Genomic DNA, 26,941 nt, shown 5'->3' with positions numbered 1-26,941 from the left:
TCTACCAGACAGAAGTTATTAAAACTGGCGATTCGAGGAATCGCTATTCCACACCCACTAGTTTCTCATAATTTTGAACGACGTATTCAAGTTGTATGCGATGTATTGCTACTGTAATAAACATTAATTGAAAACACCACATCTGCCCACTTCTTTCCCCCACTCCGAAGAGGTAGTGACGCCGCGACGCCCTCATAGTCTAAGCAGAATCGGACGCTCCTCAGTCGCAGACCAGTGTTACACCCGTCAACATCTTCGTCGTCCGAGTCCTAGTTGACGCACTCACCGAATATCGGCATCCAGGTAACGCGACTGAAATCGTTGTCTCTCAGTACTTAGCAACGCCAACCTACTCTTTCATTTTACAAACATTTTCAATAAGAAAATGTGAGGCGAATTCTTCTAGTATGCAAATACCCACAGACAACTCAAATTAATGTTTATGGAACTGTGAAATGGCGCTGAAGAAAACATGTTAGCCCTCTGAATATACATTTCTGTGTGTCAATTTTTCTCCTAAATGACAGCTTCTCTGTTTTAATTCTTCTTCCTTTCAAGATATGGGCGTAATATTAGTACGTAAGTGTGTCTTGTTTTTTAACAGGGAACATGTATCTATTTTCGAAGAAGCCACATCAGCGGATATGTGAAGTAATCACGTGAACATGTATTTCCGGTGTACAACCATTTTCTCAAGTGACAGCGTTGAGACATAAAATAAGGAGCCCAATTACAATAATGCAAATGTTCTTAATGACAAGTTGTGTCGAATAAATTTACGATTCCAAGATTAACAAATTTACCAAGGAGACAGACAGTGTTGTAAATTCATGCATTGATGTTGATAAATATTCCGTTCTAGGATTCTCAAAAAAACTCAAAGTTGCATAGATTTGGTCCTCAAAAACAAATATAGAAATCTATCATAATCGTGGCCAGTTTCCTAATGATTTTTTAAAATTAGGAATATTTTCTTATAATATCTATTAAGATCCTGATCTACTATTTAATGGTAAGAACTGAAATTTCTTTTGAAATAATTTTTCGACACTTTTATTGCGTGATACGTTTGCGAACGACTTAATAGTTGGTACCTCTACTGTCCGTAGATCAGCTCCCAACAGTTCCGTAAGTGTAAGATGGGGAATATAATTATTGCATCTGGTTTAAGGGATTCTTAGTCTCATCTTCAGGAATCCAGTACACGAATATATTGATATACGTACACAAAGAAATAATTTGCGAAAAGCATTAATGTGGAAACTTTCAATATTTAATTATGTGATATGATACGGAAATATTAGTAACTGAGACAGATAATTACTTCGGTTTTAATTATATTTATATTACAATTTATATTACAATAGGAGGAGGCAAAATAAATGACAGAATTCGTCTACTTGGAGTCTCTAAGTCAAACTGCGGCAGTTCGTCATGATCACTTCTTCGGAAAGCATGTGAATTTTGATTATTGATTCAGGTGCAATTTTTGATAATTCAAAAATTTGATATCTGTAGTTTCAGCTTGCAGGCAAGTTCAGTAATTTTTGTATTCTCAGTGGGGTCAGAGTATATACATAGGAAATCATTAACATGAATTGAACAAAGAAATTCTAGTCAAGTCAGACATGAAAATCAGAAAACAACGTGTCAGTTTTTTATTCCCTCAACAGCTGGGTTGCTGCAGTGATGGCGAAACAGTCGATGTTCTTCGTTAAAAAATCTTCCAGCATACTGTCAACAATTATATTGTCCTTGGGCGGCAAGTAATATAGACAGATAACCGTGTTGTTCACTTGCCTCTGTATCCTGAGACGACACATATTATGGGCCTTTCGGAAAGCTCCGTGTTGACGAAAATTGGACAGCTTGAGGAATCTTCCCCTCTGTATAATTTCCTGATGCCCAGCTTTCGCTATGCATAAAACAGAGATATTCGAGTCCGCATCTTTAGACCCAACAAATATCAGGAGGGTCGTAACGAGATCAGGGGTGCACAATGGATTCATTAGTGTCCTCTGTACTTGGGCGACTGAGAACTTTTCTCCCTCATAAGTCAGTATGAATACGAAAGCAAATAATTGATATATTATTGAAAATAGGCAATTCCACTAATAAGTTTGCTTTAACTTTTAATCTATAAGGGCGAAGAGTATGTTTAATGGTTGGCTGCTATAGTTCTGAAATGTGGGAATAGTGTACTTTCCCAGAGAGAATTTTTCTCTGACGACACAAGTAGACCTTTTTATTTCCTTCAAATTTAATATATTCGAGTTTTATGATTATTAATTCTCTTTCTTTAGAAATGATAATAGTAACTTAGAGCCGATGTGTTTGAAGTGGTTTCAAGATCGCTTGTCCCTTCTCAGTACTTAGAATGGAATTTTGGCCAGAATATACTTTGTCAGAATTTCTCATCGCGAAATATTAATATTGTTTTAAAATTTTACAAAATGTTAATATATTACATAAAGTTTGTGCTATTCAAGGACCAAATTCGGGGAAATGGACCGGTATTTCCAAAGGTCAACTAGGACACAGAAGAGCAGAGCCGGAACCTGTCCCAATTTCTGCTGTAACACAAGCAGGCGGTCTCTGTAAGGGAACGCGCACACGAGCAACCTACAAGACAGGAGCTAAAATTAGGTGATGAGGAGCCCTCTGCCCGTGGTTATTTCTGGTCCTCTCACTTACGTCACTAAAGGCCTCCGCAAATGCCACGAACGCAATAGGTACAGTCTCCTGTACGATATAAGTGGAATAAGAAATATTTGGTTTGAACACACTCTTTAAATTAACAAATAGAAGGGGGTAGAAAGTAATGAAGGTAGCCCGAAAAGTAAAAAAAAAATCTTTTGTCTATCACGACAAATAATTTGAAAAATGAATTTTATTTTTCAGATTTTTAGGCCAAATTTTTGGGTGTTGGCTGCTGCTGACAGTGAATAAATAGTGAATTTATAGCGATGACAAAATAATCCAAGTTTGACTCACATATTTTTCCACAACACATTTAGTGCTGGGACTTGTTCTCATTGGTAATCACGTGCTTGTAGTACGCTTAACCCTTTGATTTGTATAAGACCGTGTATCCATGATTAAGTTATACTCATCATACCGCGGTAGCTCGGTCGGTATAACGAATAGGCTACAGGCTGGACGATCAAGGTATGATGTGGGATTTGTGGTGAACAAAGTGGCACTGGAGCAGGTTTTCTCCGAGTATTTGGTTTCCCCTGCCAGTTATCATTCTACCGACTGCTCCGCATTCATCATCAATCATCGGGTGCTGGTGCAATAGGCCAGTTAGTGGCCGACGTAAAAAATGGACTCGGTCTCACCCGACACCAGGAAAAACTCACCCACGGAGATGAGCCCTTCTTGAGAGACTGCCAACTGTGCAGCTACTCAAGAACTTCCCAGCTTTTTATGGAACCCGAAAGTTCATCACCGTGTTCACAAGAGCCCTCCACTGGTCCCTATCCTAATCCAAATCAATGCAATTCATACCATCCCATCCTATCTCTCTAAGATCCATTTTAATATTGTCCACTAATATACGTCTTAGTCTTCCTAATGGTCTCTTACTTGCTGGATTTCCCACCAATATCCTATACGCATTCGTCCTCTCCCCATTCATGCTACATACCATGCCCATCTCATCTTCCTTGACTTGAAGGGCAAATAGATTTCTCTTGTCTGCAGCGTTCAGACCGGGAACTCTTTCTTCGGCTGTAAAGCGGTCGGACTGTGAGTGTGACCACTCAGCTCCACTTATTGCCGAAGTTAAGAATGCGAGGAGCTGTATCTCCACTGCCCTACATGTCTCCATAGCGCAGTGCTTAACTAAGCATAGGTTCATCTTTACCTCTTGCCTCCAACTAGCAACATTCAATTCGTCCAAGACTTCTTCCAGAACAAAATTTTTGTTAGGCTGTGCAGTCAATTAATGGAAGATAGGCTACTTATGCTTCTCTTGCACACAGTTTTTCTATAAAAGTTGTTACATTTCCTGCCTATAGACACCTGTATTTATACTGCCGGATTGAAAACAAATGTTTAATATGGCAATTAGATATAACTTTTATATTTGTAACGTCTGATTTTCCCACAGCAGTTACTGTGAAGAATTACCTACCTCTCTGGATGTGACACCGTGTGGTCTAGTAGAAATTTACAGACATTTCAAGCAAGGAGTACTCTACTTTCATGGCTTAGTTTCTAACCCTGAAGATGGAGTCAGTGTATTTTTTCGGAAAGTCAGAAAACATCTGTCAGATTACACGGTATCACACCCCAGAAGTCAGGTACTTTTCATATTAAAATTTGTTCTAGAACTCCGAATTCTGTGTCAGGTTGACCTATGTTAGTTTGAGTATTTTAATTTCTCTGGGTACTTGTTCCATATCTATCACACTCATTGCTTTGAACTGGCAGCAATCTCCATTCGATTTTCTTTAAATTAGCCTTATTTTTTAGTCATTCATTTTAGTCAAAAAACCTGAGGGGAAGGTACTACAATTTAAGTTTATCCGTGCAATAAAGAATAATACGTAATTTGGTCTCAAATAAATAGGGTGTTATGGGGAGAACTGATTTCGCCTGTCTCATGGCTGGTACCAATGGCGGTCTACGACAACGATCCTTCCATAAAGACTTGTAATTTCTGAAGAATGAATATTAGCTTCTTAAGAAGAACTCTGACGCTTGGAGTTTGCTGTATTCAATGACGAATTCGTGGTGAGGAGCATGCATATGCCTCCCCTGTCAGTGTACACATCTGACACTCAATCAGTGGTGGAGAGTCCATATTAAACATATCAGCCCGGCTAATATTTTCAAAAATGAAATATATTATTTTCGCGATTCAGTGGTACTCCAAATCAAATCCATTGTTAGCCATTTGCTTCACGCTGATGCTGGCCGTTTGTGAACATAGGCACAATTAGAAGAGATACAATATGTGTAAACTTGAGTGCATAATATTCCAAACTACAACGTTAGCCAAACGAGGAGTGTCAAAACATTTAAGTATCTCTGTTCTCGCAGGGAATTGAATAAAAAATTGCTTCATGAACTGAAGTATGAAGTGTAATAAAAATAATTAGCTCAGAAGTCTCCGGCCATTTCATCGTAATTTAAATTTCCCTCTCATTTTATTCCTTAAATATATTAATTTTAGCTAATATATGCATAGTTTTCTTGTAAGATATGTACGTACATTCAGTGGCCAACTTTATAAGCAGTCTCCTCTATTCACTCGTTGCCTCACACTCCTGGAAAAGGTAATTAGTTATTGCTGATTTTAAATTAACAGATATGACGACATTCGTGATTACTGGATTTTGGAATTTACCTATCGTTTGTATCCTAAAGATCACAATACAACACAGCCCTTGGAAACTATGTCTCTTTACGTCCTCAAGTGAGGGGGTGGAAGACACCCGCTCTGTTGGGTCCGTTAGAAAGAGCTAACTTTATTCACTGGACAACTGTGACTATGTGTCAATTTAAAAATGCACTGTCAGAATCCTTTAGACTTGTTGCTAGTTTTATTTTGAAACTAATAACACGTTAAAAGGTAAAGCGGGCAGAGCTATCCCTGTAACAGGTCGCGGAGGCCCATTTGCGAGACGTCGAGGCTCTTGCATTTTCTAGACAATCGACTCAAAAATGGCGGTCACCTTGTCAACCTTAAGAGCCGGCCGCCTTTTACCCCCAGGAAGATTCCTGATACTCATGTCTGTTAGAGACTGAGTCGACCCCAGGGCCATAATGCGGCTGGAAGGATTAGGTGAACTGAAAAATCCAGTGACTTCATCGCGATACGAAACCGCGACCTTCCGGCTTGTGGCATAGTGCCTCAACCAACTGCGCTACCGCGTGCCCCCAATAGCATGTACGTATCAGCACAGCGACAATTCGAGACAATTAGACATATGTAAGCGTCCCATTATGCGCGACAAACGCTTGGCTAAGGACCAAATCTGAGCGTACATTTGAACTGGCAAGCCTACAAATTGCTATTCGAACACACACACACACACACACACACATTGTTCGGTCTCCATCAGTTTTTACTGAAATTAGTACCAGGAATCTTCTTGGTGGTAAAGGGAGGCCGGCCCGAAAGGCTGATAACCTCACCGCCATCTGTGAGCCGATTGTCTAGGAAATGTGGGAGCCCGTCGTCTCACAACCCTTGGGCCTTCACGGCCTGTTACAAGGATAGCGTACCTTTTTTACTGAGAACTAGACTTCCTAGCAGAGATCCAGGAATAAATTAAGAGGAGATTGAATTCGGATAATGCTTGCTACCATTTAGTTAAGAATCTCTGTCTTCTTGTCTGCGCTCTAAAAATGTAAAAATTAGAATATAAAAAATATATAATTTTTCCTCTGGTTTTGTACGGGTGTGAAACTTGGTCTTTGATCTTAAGGGAGGAAGGTAGACTGAGGGTGATTAAGAATAGGGCGCTAAGAAGAATATTTGGCCCGAAGTGGGGTACAGCTGCATATTGAAGAGCTTCCTAACTTGGGCTTTTCGCTAAATATAATTAGAGTGATTAATTAAAGAAGGATGCGATTGACAGGTCATGTAGCATGCATGTGGAGAAGTGGAATGCAACTAGGATTTTGGTAAGGAAGCCAGAAGTAAAGAGACCACTGGGACGATATAGACGTAAGTGGGAGGATGGTATAAAATGGATAAAAATTGATTGGTTGGTAAGGACTGGAATTATCAGGCTCAGGACAGACACTAGTGGGGAAGGCTTTTGTGAACGCGATAATGAACCTTCGGGTTCCATAAAATGTTGGAAAATTCTTGTGAAACTGAGCAACTGGCGGCTTCTCAAGTAGAATTAATCTCAATTGAATCAGCTAGATAGTACAGTATATGCTTTTAGCGAGAAAACTTTGCCACGAATTTGCAGGATGCTGCATTATTGATTCCGCCACTTTTCGAAACCGGAACCTTTGAAAATACGAAATGTTGGTACTTGTTGTAACTTTCAAAATCAATAAACATCTGGAAGCAGCTCTTGCTATAAAGTGTGACATAAGCACAATAAATGGTTCTCTTGCGCAACTTGGTATAGGCTTTTATGTAAGATCTGTTTATTTCTCTCGTTCCTCCTTATAAGGACTGGGGGTTCTGAATCCATTTGCAAGGCCCAGCAACTGAACTCCTCTTTATATCTACCCCAAGATCTTCCTACAAAATATCTTGTTTCTCTGTGCGAACGTAGCTATATGCTACCTTAGCTACTTCGTCTTCTTACATTTTCTTGTCACGTTATTTCTAATTTAAATGGATGCTGAACATGTCAACAATGTAAGCTTGTACAGTTTGTACCCTTATTCCTTTTTCGATGTGTGAACTTGTTCTATGTAAACATTTCGACAATCACTGAAGTCAGAACACACATCTATATTGTGACCATGATATGTGTGCGCTAGTTGACGCAGAAGAGAACTAAAATATTTGCAGTGTTTTCTTAGACCCGATATGGCCGCGCCATACCTCAAGCGGTTAGTCACTGGCTTCCCACCGCGGCGAGCCGGGTTCGATCCCGGGTCTGGTCTAGTGGGATTTGTGGTGGACAAAGTGGCGCTTGGGCAGGTTTTCTCCGAGTACTTCGGTTTCCCCTGCCAATCTTCATTCCACCAATTGCCACACAATCACCCTCACCTATCATCTGGGGCTGGTACAATAGGCCAGAAGTGGCCGCAGTACAAGGGACTTAGTCCCAATAATATACCCGATATCTAAGTTATGGGCAAGCAGTATGGCAAAGTGTGGCGGGTCAGTAGTTGCACTTATATTTGGGGGTAGGGTGACCCACTGCAACTAAGGTCCTGTTAAAACCCATACACACTCCATAATCCGACAAGGGGTCATTCTTCAGCTTGGAGGTTTGGCATGTGGCAGACACCCTTCTTAAAATATAAGCTTATTTTGAAATGCCACAAAAGGTCTCGAACTTGGACGGATCCTTTGGATAAACGTCCCAAGCTAAGGAAAATGGACGTGAGATTTGGCACGTGGAATTAAGAAGTCTGTACAGAGCAGGTGTGCTCATGACAGTTGTAAAAGAAACATCAAAATATAAGTTGGATTAGTGGGAGTACAGGAGGTCAGATGGGAAGGGTGGCACCGAATCAGCAGGCAAATATACATTTTTCTATGGGGAGGGGCTTGAGAACCATGAATCAGGTACAGGTCTGTTTGTACATAAGAGAATCGCGTAAACTCTTTACATGGTAGAATTTGTTAGAAATAAAATGTCGACCATAATACGTGTACTAGAAGGTCGCTGGTGTCATAACGTTGCTATCAATCTCCATGCCCCAACAGAGGATAAAAGTCTGTGGACGTGACTGTGATGGTGACAAAAGTTAGGGAGAGATTAGCAGTTAGTAAACAAACAACGCACAGAGTTCATATGGAAAGGTTCAATCTCAAGAAATTAAACGAGATAGAATGTAAAGAACAGTATAGAGTTGAAATCTCAAATAGATTTGCAGTACTTGAAAAGATAGACGATGATTTGGGTATTGTCACGTGATTGATGACGATAGACGGGGTTTGGATTGGTAATCGGATTTATTGAGCTCTTAAAACAACTTGTAACTGCAAATAACAATGATAGTTTTACTGAGTTACACACTCCAAAGACCACTGTAAGTACAGGACACATAAAGTCTTCTCAATCTCCATTAGCCGTTACTTAGTAGCGGCTTCCAACGCCGGACGTTCCCCTTCCTCTGGGTTTCTTAACTGTCTATAGTCTCAGCTATCAGCTTGTCACTTCACACAACAGCAATTTTCAACTTGATCAACAACTGAACTACTGGTCCTCGTTATATAGTCCCGGTTCGGACCGAACAGAAAATATTTCTACCGTTTTTGCTTGTTCTCTCGTTGTCGGGGAAACAAAGTGTCCACAGAGCTGTACCCTAGCAACGGCTGTTATACTGTAGCCTGTTTTCTTCACTGCTCTTATTTGGCAGTGGGTCAACATGTCACATTATTAACGGAGCTTGGGAAACTATCACGGAGAGCGTCAAAATTTCAGCCAGAGTCTAGGATATTATGAACGAAGAAGCATATGTCATGGTTCGCCAAAGGATATTCGAAACCATTAGATAAAGGAAACAAGTCAAATTGCAGTGGTTACAGGATACAAGCGAAATAAATGGGGATAATCTGAACAATATAAGATGCGGAACCAGGAGGCATTTCAGGGATAAAAAGAGGGAATATCTGAAAGACAAAATTGATGAGTTTGCAATGAACAGTAAGAACAATAACATTAGAAACCTTTATAGAGGAATAAATGACTTTAAGAGGGTTACCAACCTAGCAGTAACTAAGTGAAGGATGAGAATGGTGATCTGCTTGCAGATTCCTACAACATTTTAAATAGGTGGAAAAATTACTTCTCCCAGTTATTGAAGGAGTCTCTTATTGTGCCGATTCACAAGAAGGGCGATAAAATTGTATATAATAATTATCATGGGATATCACTTCTATTAACTTCATACAACATTTTATCGAATATCCTTCTCTCAGAGTAAAGTTCATAAACAGATGCAATTACTGGAAATCATCAGTGTGGGTTTCGACGTAATAGATCAACTGGTGTTCAGATCTTTTGCATTCATCAGATACTAGAAAAAGAGTGGAGTACAATGAGACAGTGCATCGGCTATTCGTAGACTTCAAGAAAGCCTGTGATTCAATTAACGGAGAAGTATTGTACAGTATTCTCATAGAGTTTTGAGCAACCAAGAAACTAGTTAGGCTGATTAAAACGTGTTTAAACGAACCTTATAGTTAAGTCCGCATAGGTAAACATTTATCTGACAAATTTACTATCCAGATTGGTATAAAACAAGGTGATGCTTTATTGCCACTGTTTTTAACTTTGCTTTAGAATATGCAATTAGGAGGGTCCAGGGAAACCAGGTGGGACTGAAATTAAATGGGACACACGAGCTGCTGGTCTATGCCGATGATGTGAATCTACTGGGTGATAACGTAGATACCACAAAGAAAAACACAGAAGCCTTAATTACCACGTAACTGACGTGGTATATAAGTAAACATAGAGAAAACTAAGTGTCTTTGCTGTCTCGTCACCAGAATGCAGAGAAAAATCATGACATAAAGATTGCTAACAGATCCTTTGAAAATGTAGCAAAGTTAAAAAATCTGGAATTTGGAATATACAAAACTATAATTTTGTGCGTGGTTCTGTATGGGAGTAAAACTTTGTCTATGAGATTAAGGGAGAGACATAGACTGATGACGTTTGAGAAGAGGGTGCTAAGGAGAGTATTTTGGCCGAAGTGGGGCGAAGTGACAGGAGGTTGGAAGGAACTGCACAATGAAGAACTTCATAACTTGTACTTTTCGCCAAATATTGGAATGATGAGGTCAAGGAGGATCAGATGGAAAGGGGATTTAACACGAAATTGGAGAAGAATGCATATATGATATTGGCGGGAAATCCAGAAGGAAAGAGACTATTATGAAAACTAAGACGTACTAGATTGATTTTGCTCGGGGTAGGGACCAGTTGAGGGATCTTGTGAACACGGTAATTAACCTTCCGGTTCCATAAAATGCTGGTAAATTCTTAAGCAGGTTCACACCTGGCGGCTCCTCAAGGACTCAGCTCCATAGGGTCAGTTTAGTTTATGGACAGGTTCCAGATAGGGACAGTACATAATTTCTTGAGGGCCATTCAGTCAGCTAACTCGTGTAATCCTCTGGGAAATTAACTCCATTTCAGCCACTCTCATTCATTCACCTGAGTTGTTATACGAATACGTACATATTGTTGTTTTGTGCTGTGTGCGGGCGCATATGTAGCTTTCCTAGCCATTACTTCTACGCCGTATCAGTGTCCAACAGAAGTCTTGTATTTTGTACTTCTGGGATTTATATTTTCGTCCAGTAAGATACCTTAATCACAGGTAGAGGCCTTGCGACGAGCTGATCACCCGCCCAAGGAGTCCTACCGAATGTGTAAGATCTAGAAAAACCGAAGTGAACGGAGAAGTTCATGGAGGTAGGCCTAGGCCCACTGGGACTGTAGTGCCAAGAAAAAAAAAGATACCTTAATCGACATAATAATTTCACTCAAGTCAATAGTTTCTGCTGTAACACGTGAAGTGTCTGCCACTCGATATAAGAATTTAAGTGGCAGAAAAGTAAACCAATTGTAACTAAAAACAATTCAATTTTTTTTCGTTTAAATATTCTTAACAGATAAGAACGTAAGCTGTAATACTTCCAATTGAAGGATAAACCATACAATCTATGGTTTTATATTTGCTTCAGTCGATATCTTGGGTGGGAACTTCTTATAAAATAATTTCCGTTGTCACACGGCGCCACAATTGCCGACTGCCGTACAAGACCACTCCCATAAAATTGTTATTAAAGTGTTTTCAGAATATATTTTATGCTTCTGTATGTTACATTTGTATACAGTAAGTGTAGAATATATCAGAAAGAATATTTAGTTTTCCACAACAACAAGAAGACTATACTAGAGCTTCTATTTGTATCTGGCCCGGGTTGGAACTCGGAGAATGTCGCCAAGTAAGTATTCCACCTGCCAAGTTCGTAAATATCTTAATTTCTCACCTACTGACCTCTAAAAGGCATCAAGCTTCAGTGTCGCATGTCACGTTTCAAAACTATGTATTGCGATACAGAAATGAACTCAGATCCACCTAGAGAGCAGATATGTTCACTGACGCATATATTGAATATTTTCAATGTTCACATTTATGTTAAATAATATCAGAGCTTCGGAATTTCGTCCTGCTTCCATCATGAAACAGAAATATGAACCTTGTTATTGGGCCCGCCAGATGGAGCTCATCTCTCCCCCAGGAAATAGAGATCAGCTCCATGTAATATGTCCACAACAACAAATTTTGTATTTTATCTCATGTCGGAAGCAGAACCAGCTTCTCAAACCATATGTTTATTATAAGAAAGGAGATGATAGAAATTGTCCAAAATATGTCAGGTTAGCAACACCTTCGTCACAAAGTTTAGGCTTCTCTTGCTATATGTTACTTACGAAAGAAATATAAGTATCACAATTCCGGTAGACAGAACTCTAATGTTTAGCTGGAGAGAACAATTATACATGAATCTCCGTCTCTCTGTGACATATAGAAACATTCAGCTCAAAATTCTCTGACGTTTCTATATATAAATACACCGAAGAAAGCCAATTAAGGCACCAGGAACATTTTACTTTATATCTGAATTATCATAACGTTGTCATATCCGAGATTTGGAAGTTTTCCCGGAGGGGACTGTGCAGATTATTGTATTATGATATGTAATACCGTGTAGTCGGGTACAGCTTTTTCGGCGTTTAGGAAGAATATGCTGCCTCCATCTTCAAGATAGAATAGAATGTCATATTTAAAATGTACTTAATTTTAATACTAATATGTGAAACTGAAATTGTCATCATGAATTTTTATTCCTCAAATAATAATTTTTGCATGATTAATGTTAATCCTGACGTTCCCAATAATTTTGTACTGCTCAGTAAAGTAATTTTATATTCATAACGCTGCCAATTTAAATCCAAAGCATTTATGAAAAATTTAAATATAGTTTAAGAAAGTATTGTAATTACTGTATGAAGAAGTGGTAACAAGATATTACTGTCTGAAGATGTGGTAAGAAGATATTACTGTATGACGATATGGTAACAAGATATTACTGTATGAAGATATGGTAACAATATATTACTGTATGAAGATGTGGTAAGAGGGTATTACTTTATGAATACGTGGTAACGAGATATTACTGTATGAAGTTATGGTAAGATTATTGTATGAAAATCTGGTAACAAGACACTTTCTTTCGTTGCAGAGTTTCTGATACTCAGCATCCGTTTGAGCGAGAGTTTCTGTACCGCAGACTATCAAGATGATGCTCAAGAACCATTTGGACATCATAGGCAGGAATGAGCCGATACAGAGGAAGGCCAAATTTTGGCAGTCCTACGTGAGGGCTCTCAAGGGTTCGTAACTTGTATTTAAACTTTAATTTTTGTAGGAATTACCAAAATGTAACCATGGTATTATGTACTGATTCATTTATTTATGGTTTATTCGAAGACGCTGTCAGTATCTCAGACTGGGTCGCATATAGCTCTCAGAAATTGCTTAATTAAAAATGGATTTTAAGGGATGTGGAAGGAAGTGGTTGTGGCCTAATTTGAGGTAACCTACCAGCATTTGTACTCGGTACAGAACATCTCTGACCCAGAGCTACATCACAGGAAGAGGGGAAGGGGAGACGAATGATAGAAAGAGCAAAGGAAGGACTGTGTTCTTTCTATACGCGCCATCGCTTGTGTACCTTACCCTGCCTCACCGAACTTTGGCTGACGTGCTGGCCAACTCGCGTTTGTAAGTGTCAACGAAGCTGGGTTATATATCGGTACCTCTGTACTTTGTGGGAATGAGGAAGACCTCAAGAAGATTCAGATCAGTCTCCTGGACGAGATGAAAATCCGGAAACGCTCTAATACGATGCAGGGTTTCTGCTCTCTCGGCAGGGAAGTTGAGTCTAATGTTTTATGGTTTGATTAACTGTAAAAACGATTAGAGGACAGGGCAGAAAAATAAATGATGCCTTGAATGCGCATTGAAACTGGCCATCACTCGTGGAAGGAAACTAAAAGTGAAACTTAAATTTTGCATGTGGTTATAGCTGTGTAAAGGCAGAATAAAAGGAAGAAACTACACCGAAAAATCAATGCTGTAAAAGAACGGAGGCAGTTACTGCCCTCATATATTCGTAATATGCCGGAAGATGTTCGAATGCTTGGAATATATTTTCACATGTATCAGTATTAAAACACGGGTTTGGATTGGTGAATTGGTTTTTTGGGTCTTCACTAGTCATAATTACAGTTAGTTCTTACACTCTCAAGATTACTGTAACTGTAGTGAATGTAATGTCACACTGATCACGCGTTAAGTCTACACAGGCCGACTTCTAATTCTTCTTCAATTGCGAACTTCCCGTGGTTATCTCCTACCGAGAACTGACTGACTCGTAGCGCCGATTGTCTTCAAGGCAACTCCTCTGCACGGACGCCACGGCAAACACCGTCTCTATTGTTGATGACATCACCGATTTCATGGTACGGTTTGATACGCGGAAGTGAGTACTGAGTCGTTGCCTAGAAGCGGGTTGCATAACATCGATGTTCCACCGTTGCTCGGCGCGGACGACATAGAAAACACAGCTTCCTCTATTGTTGCGTGTTGGACCGTTGATCAAATTTGTTACAATATTTTAAGAATGCTAACTCGGCGAATTCCTCGGAAATCGTTTGTTTATCGGCCTAAAGCTAGAAGAGGTGGAAGAATCAGTTCGTCTAACCCGAAGATCGGAACAGGTCAAGAGGCCTAAACCTTACAGTTTATACGACGACGACGACGACGATGATGATGATGATGATGATGATGATGATGATGATAATGTCGATGCTTATATAATCATATATTCTGTTCATGAAGAAAGATTACAATAAGTTTGGACATCTGAAAATATTTTACCGTTAGTATCAGAGTTTACACGTTCTAAACTTCTCGTGATAACGAATTTCCATAAAGATGTCACATTAATTCACAATGCTATCAAATTCTTTTTAAATACTGAATTCCTTATTATGTCCAATGCATATTTATATCTTAATAAACATAATAATGAGACATAAATTTTACTGAAGTAATGATGAATTAAATATATTCATGGTTGTTGTAATTGAACGTTACATTTATCAAAACATACGATTTAATTTCACCAGTAGGGGCATTTCGACATGTCAGCCATCTTCGTAATCATTACTAACACAGCTTTCGAAAAGTTATTTTCAATTTGCTTTAAAACAGTGGATTTATAGACTTCGCTGAAGTGATAACAAAGAGTAATTAAAGGGCTCCAATGCAACGACATTATTTGTTTTAATAACGAAGTGACTGTTACCTCCGGTTTAAAACTGCACGTACACACGTAATATTGGCACTTCTTGTAGGCCTACGGCTTACCATTTGGTTCAAAGTTAAAAAAAGAAAAGTTAAGTCTATTTGATGACAATGTTCAATACGGGTTACATTTCACTTGTTCACAATGTAATATTAACATTCAGTACTGGAAAGAATATGAAATACGGGTTTAAGTGGGGTTTCAAATATCCATTTTTTATTAAATTGACGACATCTGACGATAGAAAGATTGCCCTTGGCAGATCCATCTACCGGCGGAATAAGTAATGCTTCAGCCAGTGCGTGGAGTGCTATATCAGTGAAATGTGGTACCATAATCACACTCAGCATCATTGTGTATGTATGTATATTTAATGTATTCAGTAATTCAGAGGCCACACTCTGACAAACGTACCAGATTACCAGGTAAAATCAAAATAGAGAATAAAATGCCGTGATAATAAGAGAATGGGGACAATGAAGTAGATTTTAATGAATGTTTGAGAAATAATCAAATTATACATACAAATCATCCTAAATACGTTACAATTAGTGTTACTTTTTCAAACAGAATTTTGCGATCTGGAAGACAGTTTAAAAACCCTACAGTTGTAGTATGTGTGTGCAAAATGTATAAATTGTTTGAATTGATTTGTTCTTGATTTTATAGTTATGGAGTCAACGGCTGCTCGGACATGGGTGGAAGGTATATAGTAGATAAGATAGAAAAGAAATAAAAGGGACGAATGAAAAGGAGAAATTAAACTAGGTGAAGAGAGAGGATCATCAGTGACGGATGGTGAAGCAAAGCTGCTACCATAAAAGATGTTACCATCCCGTAGTCCCGTTGTAGTGGCATGTTCAAAAACTATTTAAGCTTCTGTTGCTGGCAGCTGACCGCCTGTGTGGTCTACTGGCCAGAGTTCCTGGCCACAGATCCAGAGGTACGGGTTCGATTCCCGGCGCTACCAGATTTTCTGAGAAGTAGTGAGTCTGGAACGGGGTCCACTTAGCCTCGTGAGGATAATTGAGGAGCTATTTCAAGGAAATAGCGCCTCCGGTCTAGAAAACCGAAATTAACGGCCGTGGGGATTTGTTGCGCCTACCACGCGACATCCTATATCCGCAAAAGTTGGTACTAACTTCGCTGACAAGCGGCGGTCGCCCGAACGGTATAGTTCGCTTGCGGACTGAAACTATGCAGTTTGTTTTGTTGTTTTGTTTGTTTCTGGCAGCTGACGGAAGACGACTTGTGTTGCAGGCACGGACGACATGCGAGCCCCTGACCGCGTCACGCCCCGCCCCCGCGGCGTCTTCCGACCCCTTCTGGCTGATTTCCCCGAGCTCTCCAGTGGCTGGCCCTATAACAAGTCCATATATGACGAGCCCATCCACGCCGTGGACCGCATCTCAGTGCCCGGTTACCGCTACCTGCCTGTATCCCGCGAGATCTACGGCTACTCGCCACGGAATCTCTACCCGGCGCCCTACAGGCCGGGTACGTACTGAGCCGACCCGCGGGGTGCCCATTCCAATCGTGGGGAGGGGGGAACATCAGGAAACATCGCCAGTATTACAAAGAAAGGATGAAGGGGTTGATTGGGGTGGGACATAGATTGTTCAGGTGCTGTACAACCGACTCTCGTTCCAATAGCGGCCGAGTGTCCTGCTTTGTTTTGAAAGAGTTGAAAGTGGTTTGAAGTAGTTAAAATAATTATATTCATAATCATATTTCTTGCTTTTTGCTTCTAATCTTAGTGATTTTTTTGTATATTTTAATAAGCCATTTTCACACTTCAAAACGTAAGCATACCTAATAAAGGGCCTTAAAATGTAAACTCGTACGTTATAATTTGAACACTGACTAGCCCAAGCGAATCTCTAAATGTTGCCCGGTTTACGTACAAGCCGCAGCGTAATTATTGCGCGGTAACAGTTGAACACAAACAACTAAAGAGATTATATATACCATAATATATACGTCATATATTATGTGCATATACATACACACACCACCAATTAAAATGTTAACTATTACTCTCTGTAAACATTCTATCTCTACTTGTATATTTAAAATTAATAGCTGAGTGTTTTATTTTCAAATTATGTCTATTGGTTTTATGTATATATAAATATTAAAAACAAGATACCGTTTTAAAAATTCATGTACTTAGGTCATGACATTTTTAAAGTCAATAAAATGTTTTTGGCCACAACAAGAAACTGTGGAACTGACGATTCTCTGCCAACAGCTTGAAGACTTCACAGAAGACACTTCGCCGCATCTTTTTGCTATAACGTGCTGATGTTATGGTTTTTGATCTTCACTAGGCAGCTTCCAGCAATTGACAGAGAATGGTTTTTATTTTTAAGTTTTTTAACATAAATTTCAAAACTTACCAGAGTCTTCCCTCTAAACAAACACTTCTTCCAACTTTACATGGTCAAGTTGTAATATCGTTGGAACCGACGGGAAACCCACTAAAGCATGGCATAATAACCAGTAATGCCTTAATAAATGAACCCCCCCCCAAAAGAAAGTCGTTCACAAACACATTACAGCCTAAAAATATTCGTTAAAAACGTTAACATTTTAATTTATAAAGTCGAATTGTTGACCATGTAAATAGGCCTTTCCCTAGCATAATAGTACTTGCATATTCATATCATAAAATTGTGTGTTTAATAATTTTAACTTCTTAATAAAAATAATTAGGTTGAAATTTACTTTCTTCACTCGCTTTATGCTTAGTTGTTCATTAATACATAAGCTATGGAATGGCAGGTTGACGTGTTTGATACCCTATCATATCCCATCCCAATAATGAATATATCCCGCACTAAACCAGAAAGAAAAGCATGTGACGCAATGGATAGGCAAGCTGAAACATGTTTCGTTTCAGGCCAAGTCTATACATTGCAGAAAAAAACATGACGCAGCGCCAAGTGACACGGCAGAAATGTGTATTTAAGTATCCTATGATATGTTTTTGTATGAACGAGATTTTTAACATTTTATGCCACCTGCTATAACCGCCAACAGCCTCCAGAACTCAAAAAGTCTCTACAAGAAGAGGACGCGCTTCAGTTATAAAATGAGTCGTCATTTTTATAGCTCAAAAATTGAGCGCGAATCATACGATGAAGATAATTAAGAAGATACTTGAGAAGATATTTTATTGGCAGGTGGTAAGAGCTGTTTTTTAAGCACATATCCTAACCTCCCTCAGTAGGCTTGCGCCTGAGGTAGTGTGGATTTGTTTGGACATGCATGGCGAGCATGAATCCCTATCCGCTATTTAGCATGGTTTGCACTGAAGCCCGTATTTCAGCCATCGATTAACATAAACCAATGATTCGTACAATATTAAATACACGAATGACTACGATCCTGAAAATTTTTCATTTAAAATTAGCCGTCTGTTTGACTTCCCTGTGTAATCACCATCTGAGTTCATGTGTTTGGTCTAAGGACGCATTCTGCAAAGACTGAAAAATATACTCGATTGCTGAAATATTGGTGTTTCTTTTTTTCACTCTGTCATAGAATGTCCAACATAAAATTCAAATTTCACAACTCTAACCTCCTAGACTATGACTGGCTTTACTTCGTAACACATCAGGGCTGTCCAACTTCACAATACTGAAGGGCCGTGTTAGTACCTTCGGCCTACCTTCCCGCTTGCTTTATTGTAAGGTTGTATTCCGACGTATACATTTGCCCTACAGTGATCAGATATATGGCGCACAAGAATTGGGTCTGTGAGGTTCAAAGACATTAATACACATTTCAGTGTATTTTAATGTCAACGACGAAAATTATAAAATAGTTCACTAAATTCTGACATAACAGATAAAGCACCTCTTTTGAATTCTTTCCAGCAAGAACACTATGAATGGACATCATCCTTTACATCTATCTTGGTAACAGCACGTAGAAGTTTTTTAAGTTTTTATATGATTTATGGTTGAAAAATTTCTTCCACAAAAGCATGTACTCCCAAAAAATTCGTATTTTGGGAACTAGAAGAATACCGTCGAGGGGCTGTATATAAATAACTGTTGGGCCGTATGCGGCTCTCGTGCCGGTAGTTGGACAGTCTATGTTTAATGATACTAATGTAACACACGAAAATATTAATCTGATAGTAGCACATTATTCTCACCATGCAAGAAATTTAAGGATTATGAAAATGTCAGATATTAAAATTGTGAAATGTTATACATTCTAAAATCAGTTATTAGGGAAACACTCCTTTGAGGTACAAGTGATGTGAAATCATCCACAGGACATAAAATATTACGTATGGTTTGGGGGTCCGATTTTAAACGTTAGCCCCACCGCATGGACGAAGTCGTCTCGTTTATATTGGGCCATACTTTACACAGTAGACTCTCAAACATTTTTGTGTCCTGATTACGTACTTATAATCTTTCTGCCTGAATTCAGTGTGTTGATATATCAAACATTCAAAATGCACCTGCAGCACCGCCCTTGCAGTCTGTTGGGATGTCTGAGGAACAGTTGCTTGCTTCTGCCGATGTGTCCACTTCACGCCAACGGAAGGCAAGGCCATATCATGATGGCTTTCCGACATATTCCTTGGGATGGACTAACAGATTAGTGTCATTGGCCTTTGAAACGATAGTGGTTGCCCTCCACGAGAGAGAATATTATTTCAAGGAATGTTCACAGATTTGTCAGATGTCAAACCATTCTGGGGGACCTAATTCGATCTTGAATTACCGACGTTTCCTTCGAACCGGGGAACTGGACTTCGTAAATATGTTACTTCTTTGTTCTATGGTCACACTATGGCTGTGCTGGGACAGCATCAACAGAACACGGAAAGACAAGGAAGACTAGACTTTTTTTCTCTCCTTCCTTTCTCCCGTTCCCTTATTTTTCATCCTGTCTATATTACTGTCCTTTGTATATTCAGCCTCCCACTGTCTTTTTTCTGTAACTTACACGTTTCTACCATCTTGTTTCCATCTTCCACAAGAAATGGACTGAGACTGACAGAAAGAGACGAAAATTGGACTTTTTTTCTCTGCAAGCCGGGGTACATGTGCAGGCAATCCTACGGAAGAAAGGCCCCATGTAAATGTGCCTGTATTTCCCACCGGAACCATGTTGAAAATGGGATCTAGTAACTTTCTAGTGATTGCTTAACGATCTACATCACTAGTTGATTATGAAGTACCCTCGTTTCTCTAGTAGATGGACAGTAGACAGTAAAACATAATTCGCATTAAATTAATGTCTGTATCCACCAAATTCCTACATGTAAATTGTGTGCAATTGGTGAAGCCCCTATCTTCATTCTCATATCCAAACTTCCAGATATTCTCAACAATTTTCTGGAGGAAAATATGAAAAGACACCATGCCTACTGAGGACCTTGTTTCTTTCAGTAAAAGATGGAGTGATTTCTCTAATGTTATTTTTTGTATTGCTTTGGCTTATAAACTGCCTGAGTACTACCACATTTCTCTATACGGGAACAGGATATAGGAGTGCGTTATTTGAAGCAATGACATTTGGAACAATCAATGATAACTGTCTATTTGAATGAGCCCCTTATTTCCTTTCACCGGGCCGCGCCATAGCTCAAGCGGTTAGCCGCTGGCTTCTTACCACGGCGGCCCGATTTCGATCCCGGGTCTGGTAAAGTGGGATTTGTGGTGGGCAAAGTGGTGCTGGGGCAGGTTTTCTCCGAGTACTTCGGTTTCTCCTGCCAATCTTCATTCCACCAATTGCTCCACAGTCACCCTCACCTATCATCTGAGGCTGGTACAACAGGCCATAAGTGGCCGCAGTACAAGGAACTTAGTCCCACCCCACTAGCAATAAAAAAAATAATACATCAGAAAAGAAAACTTATCCTCTTTAGAACCAAAATATGATCGGGGAAAGTCTTCTTCGGCATTCTATATCATTGACACATTCTATTATCAAACGAAGAAAAGGCAAGCATGTGGCGGTTACAGTGGTCGACCGTAGCAATTCTACTGTTCGTTTAGGGACACGTTGGGCTTCAGTGTACCAGAGATAATGGCAAGAGTCTCCTAATATAATGCCGATGTTTTCAGCTTACACACTATATATCGACAGATCTTTGACTATTGTCCTTCTATTCGTTGAAGGATAGTACAGACACAACAAAAATGACGCTGCAGGTCGGTAGCTAGTACAGGCACTCTATACCTTCTAGTTCTGTTCAGGAGGCCACAGATGCTTCCCAGCACGTTTACTGTGATTCCCACGGGTGCTTAGAAGTTTGAGAGTCTACTGCGTGTTAGCTGACATACACGGATGGCAGTAGTTCATTGCTGACTGTATTGTGATGTGCATTTAGCGCCTATTTACGATGCGAAAAAGGCTTGGGATGATCACCTGAAACGCCTGGCGGATATCGACCGCCTGTACCCCAGCAAGTACCCCTTGTCAGCACGACATACCACGCCCAGTCCTCTGAAAGAGCTGACACCCCTCTCAGTCGAGCCCAAAGAGAAGATTGGTTACAACTATGCTGGTAAGTGACAACTTGTTCTGCAAGATTTCAAATTATGAACACGACACAATTACTAATGCACTTACACAAGAACTACAGAGTGTAAACAAACGGAAGAAGAACATTCAGTGTTGAAAACTGAAGTACTTTCAATGTAGCCACCAAGACAGACAAATTCTATTCCTCAGTTCCATAGTGTTTCCATTAATTTGTCCACCCACCGTATATGTTGTTGAAAATATTTGTAATAATTCTATATAGTATTAATGAGCTGTAAGTATCGTCTTTATCATGCATCAAATGTATGCGTTATTTCAGAGAGGAGTAAGTGTACTATATATCTGTTTCTCTCTGCGCCGGGATCTCAGTTCATGCACCGTGGCAGCTACTCCACGCAGTATCAACTTCAAATATCAGTACATTTCTTATATTCATGCAGTGTAAGTGTCCGAGTTTAAACAGCGCTCTTAGATTGTTAACAGGAAAACAAAACGCTTAAATCCCGTCTGATTACATTATGAATTAGGTTCAAATTTAGTTGTCAATTGTTGAATATTGAAAGGAGCGACTGTTCTGCAGGTGTGCCTATCTACAATCGGGGAGGATACACCCGACGTCCTTTGTCAGAGCTCTTCGAGCCCGTGACATCTCTCCCCCTGTCACGACTGACCCGCGATCCTTGGTGGTGGGCGTACCCCTCGCTACGCCCTTACACCTTGCCAACGAGCTGGTATAAGTCGCCCTTCTATTTGCGTGACAGCTACCTATCTCCTGTCAAGAGGACCTACCTATGGGGACAGCACCCCATCAGACCTTTCGGTACGTGAAAACTTCTGCTTTTGTTGGTAATTATCCCTTTGTATTTCCTTTCCTTTACCGAAATGTCGTAATCACTGTCTGAAATATCTTTTGAGTGTACATCATTTTTTAAATTCTCTTAGTGGTGGTGGGGGGAGGGTGGAGTCCAACTGGGTCCATTCAGCACGGCGGCCACTGATTAGCCTATTGTAGCCTGCCCCGGGTGATTATGGCGATGGAGAATTTAGTGGAATGAAGATTGGCAGGGGAAACCGAAGTACTCGGAGAAAACCCGCCCCAGCGCCACTTTGTCCACCACAAATTCCATTTGACCAGACCCGGGATCGAAGTCGGGCTGCCGCGGTGGGAAGCCGGCGACTAACCGCTTGAGCTATGGCGTGGCCTAGAGTACATCGTACCTTGAGTAGGCAAACTTGCGGAAGAAAATTCTAGTATGACCAACAACAACTCCGGCATGGCATTTAGTTCCCATCATATGTTGAAAGTATAATTTAATAACTTCCTAATTATGATATAATAATATGCGTCAGTGTGCTGTAATGATGCATCCTTAGAGACGTTTCGGAGAAGGTACACTAAATGCTGCACCTTTGTGGTATTTGCATATAGACACTATTTCACTGTCCCATTATGAGAAAAAGACCCACCTCAGAAGCAATGTTCTACAGTTTATATTGTCCAGCATAATCTGCAATTTAACATTCTGTATAGCGTTTCTAAATTGTCCTACAGTCTCGTAGGTGTAATGAGAAATAGTTTTAGAACTCGACATTTTGACCTCAATGGACAGAATTTTCAAGAAGGAATAATAACTTATGGCTGTTCTTCCCCTGCCAAGCAGAAGACAGAAAGTCCACTTCTAATAACGCTCTTTTAGAGAGAAAATTAAGCTTATTAAAAACGTTGATATATTGGGTTTCTGGACTTTATCCATCGTCCTAGTTTTTAAGATAACAAAAACACGACGTTTCGGAAACTGGACCCAACAGAATAGATGTTCCCCTTTTCCTTCACCTGAGGACGGAAACAGATCCAGTTTCCGAAACGTCGTGTTTTTATTTGTTATCTTAAAAACTAGGACGATGGATAAAGTCCAGAAACCCAATATATCAGTGTGTTATACACCATCGTCAGAATCCTATAATAACTACTTATTAAAAACGTGTTTACTAGGGAATTATGATTAGAAAAGTGGGCAGGTAACAGAACCCTTATCCACATGTGTGTCAAACTGCATAACAGCAGATCTAATGATTACTCAGAAAAAGACATCTTAATTTGATGAATTCAGTTTTGCTTTTATCCGTTGGTTTAAGAGGGAGGGGTTGCCTATAGCAGATTCCTCAGGTTATAAAAGAATTTCGTCACGTGCGGGATGACACATGACAAATACAAACATCCATGCCCTGAGCGCAATAAGTAACTGTAATGACAAGTTTGCTCAGTGTAGAACATGAGTCCCCTAAGTGGCGAAGAAGTCGGGTCTGGTGTGCTATAAATAAAATACAGATTTAGTAGATCTTGCTTTCTGTGAGAAATCTTGTACAATTTTTTCCGCATTGTGACGTGTTCGTTTGATCTGTGTTTCAGCTCACGTCTTCTAAGCCTCTGGTTGTAACAAGGAGCCGCCCGACCTGAAGCCCGTTTCCGGATAAAGCCCCATCATCATCATCATCCAGACCCGTGGTTGTGTTGAAGTACTCACTGGCTCGCATGTCGCGTCAATATTGACAGCACTCAAAATTTCTTCCACTTAAATTTTATTCTCTCATATGTAGTTATCAAACGAAGGAATATACACTTATACAGTCCAGTTTATTTCTGAAAATACGAGAGGTACTGGAGTAATAAAGCTTAAACCTGAACAGTTGCAGGTGTTAAGTAACATAATTCATGTTTCGTGTGCTTTTGTTAGGTTTCTGAATTCTGTGTATCTCTTCTTACTAACCAAAGTAAGCAAGTCCATGTGAGTGATATAACAAGATATTACTAATACAGCTCATGCCACATTATTTCACACTGCCGCCTACTGGCTTTAAATATAAAACATAAATATATTAGGAAAAATCCGAATTTAACTTTGGAATGTTATATATTTATTTATCCCCACTTGGAGTTAGTTATTAAACCTTTCAGACTAAAGGTATGAGGAAGAAACCCTCTCGTGTTGTTCATTATTGTCCTCTTTTTCTGTCTTTTCTTAACAGAATTTCTTATTCCTCTTCTTCCTCTCACACTCATCCTTTTCCTCCACCTCGCCCATCTCCCTTTCTCCTCCTATTCTTCCTTTCCCTTTTCTCCTACTTCTCGTCCTACTTCTTCCTCTTTTTAACATTTCTCTTCTCATCATTGTATTATTTCTTTGCTTCTGTTCTCTCTCTTTCATTCTCTTCAATGTCCTGACCTGCACAGCCGTGATTTCAGGATATGAAAGAGTTCATATTTTAAATGAGAAGGAACATTTGCTAATTTCTATGGACACTGCGTCTTGAAGACACTCGTAGCTAATTCAGTTTCGTAGCATTTGTAATGACTACAGTTAACTATTTTTAGTAGCTGAACTGATAGCATACGATGAGGTATAACGTTTGAATAGACAGACGTCATAGAATTATTTCATATTACCGTATATCTTAATACGTATCGCATTTCAATATTCAAGCCTTGAAGAAGCCGTGTAAATTCATCTTCGAAACGAAAAAAATGTCTGATAGGTGATGAAGAGTCACTTTATACATTTTTTGAAGACCATCTCGTAATGTCTGGTACTTTCAATGTAAGTTCCACAGCCCAAGACCAGTGGAATACAAAGACCGAACAGAGAAATATTTTTCCGAGCGGCTTGTTACTCCAACACAACCACCAGCAGAAATCAATCATTTTACTGCCATGGCACGATATTATCCCGCCTGAAATATGTGGTCAGGTGACAGCATGCGCACTGAACTGTGAAACATCTGACAGAGCTCAAGTAATATACACATATTTGCAAATTATTTTGGCTTATCTTTGTTGTATGTAAAATAATTTGACCATTACTAAATGATGTACATATTTCTTGTACACATATGTAATATACCTTACACAAACACATATGAATAAATAAAAATTTTAAGTGTATGTACATAAAGTTTGTAAATGTTTAATTATCCGACTCTTAGTTAACGAGTGGTGTTATATATTTTCTGATGTTTAAGGAACCATATACATATAAGGCCAATATTTAATCCATAAGAAACATTTAAAAAATAGTTTTATTTTGTGTGTACTAAAGTATGTGATGAATGTTAAAAAAATAATCTTTCTTCAAACTGAAAATCATTCCAAAATTAAAATTATATATATTCTAATGAATCAGGTCTAACCAGATTTGGACTAACTGCACCATATATTGTATATCGCAAGAAAACAGAGAATACGAGAAATGATGCGTACTCAAAAGTTTCGAACTGAACTTCGGGATACGAACTCATATTATTTAATAACGAGCAATCGTTCCTCTTGCATTAATTACACTAGAAAGAAGCAATTGCTTGAAGATGTTACGTAGTGAAGGAACACGAATTTCTTACACGGGAAGTAATGAGTAGGCCAAAGAAAGGAATCCCTGCCATTTCGAAGATTAAGGAAATGAAACTGGAGCACGTCCATACAGTATTCATTATCCGTGCTAGAAACTTATATATATTAGCGAAATCTGATTTTGTGAATAATAAAATATATCTGCTCACATTAGTTGAGGGATTCGAACGTCCAGATTCTGGCATCGTGGACTCGTTTCCCTTCCCGGGAATGACTGCATGTTCTATCAGATGCTTGAGGCATTCAGTGTTAAGCATCAGTTCTAATTTAGAGCAGGCTAGAGCAGCGTTTCTCAAGCGGAGGGGTACCCTCCACTGTTGAAATGTCACGGTAGGTTTTGCGCATGTTGAGGCCTCAATGTAACACTAAGCCGTACATAACTGTAAAAACACAACTCGTGGAAAAGGTCAAACTTGATTCTACTGCGGCACGACTACGGTTTTCTGGAAAAATCATAGATGGAATATAATATTCAAAAGGCTTAGAATCGCTGGCCTGGAGGCATAATCCGTGACAGATGAGGAATACTGTAAAAAATATAATAACAATTACAATGATAACTTTTATTGCTAGTTATATTTTGGAGGTGTGGAAGTAAACACGTCTGTACGGGAGAGACGAGGAAGCAAGGGTCGCCAGCCTCGCCCCGGGCGGGATACTTCAAGCAGAGTAAGGTCACAATTACAGAATTTCAATGCTTTTGCTTTTATCTTCCAAAACTTTGACACTGTAAAGCTTTGCTGCTAACACGCCATTAAATCTGCCGATGTATTTTAAAGCCTAACAAATGTTGTTTTGCTGCCTTTAGGCTCTTTGTTGATGTTGACTCTGCTCTTGAGTCTTTGCACCGTGTGAATGCGGACAGTATTGTCGACATTTTGGAGGTATATGCTGCTTCCATCTTCAGGGTCCGAATGAGTAGGGTGAGTGAGTGCTCAGCCCCATCCTTCTTTCATTGGGGCTGTTGATTCAAA

General features: G+C 39.5%; 1 protein-coding gene across 1 annotated transcript; it reads left to right on the top strand.

Moving 5' to 3' along the window:
• Window positions 1-195: 195 nt before the first annotated feature.
• LOC111872697 lies at window positions 196-25,204 on the top strand. The gene is made up of 6 exons (XM_023866833.2): window positions 196-303; window positions 12,920-13,070; window positions 16,310-16,546; window positions 21,411-21,587; window positions 22,146-22,385; window positions 23,976-25,204. Exons 2-6 carry the CDS (start codon window positions 12,977-12,979, stop codon window positions 23,987-23,989), a joined length of 762 nt encoding a protein of 253 aa, XP_023722601.1. The 5' UTR covers window positions 196-303; window positions 12,920-12,976; the 3' UTR covers window positions 23,990-25,204.
• Window positions 25,205-26,941: the final 1,737 nt, after the last annotated feature.

Source organism: Cryptotermes secundus, unplaced genomic scaffold (assembly GCF_002891405.2).
Source record: "Cryptotermes secundus unplaced genomic scaffold, Csec_1.0 scaffold374, whole genome shotgun sequence".
NCBI lineage: Eukaryota > Metazoa > Arthropoda > Insecta > Blattodea > Kalotermitidae > Cryptotermes > Cryptotermes secundus.
Note: the sequence above shows the minus strand (reverse complement) of the source record. Positions and strands in the feature narration are given on the sequence as shown.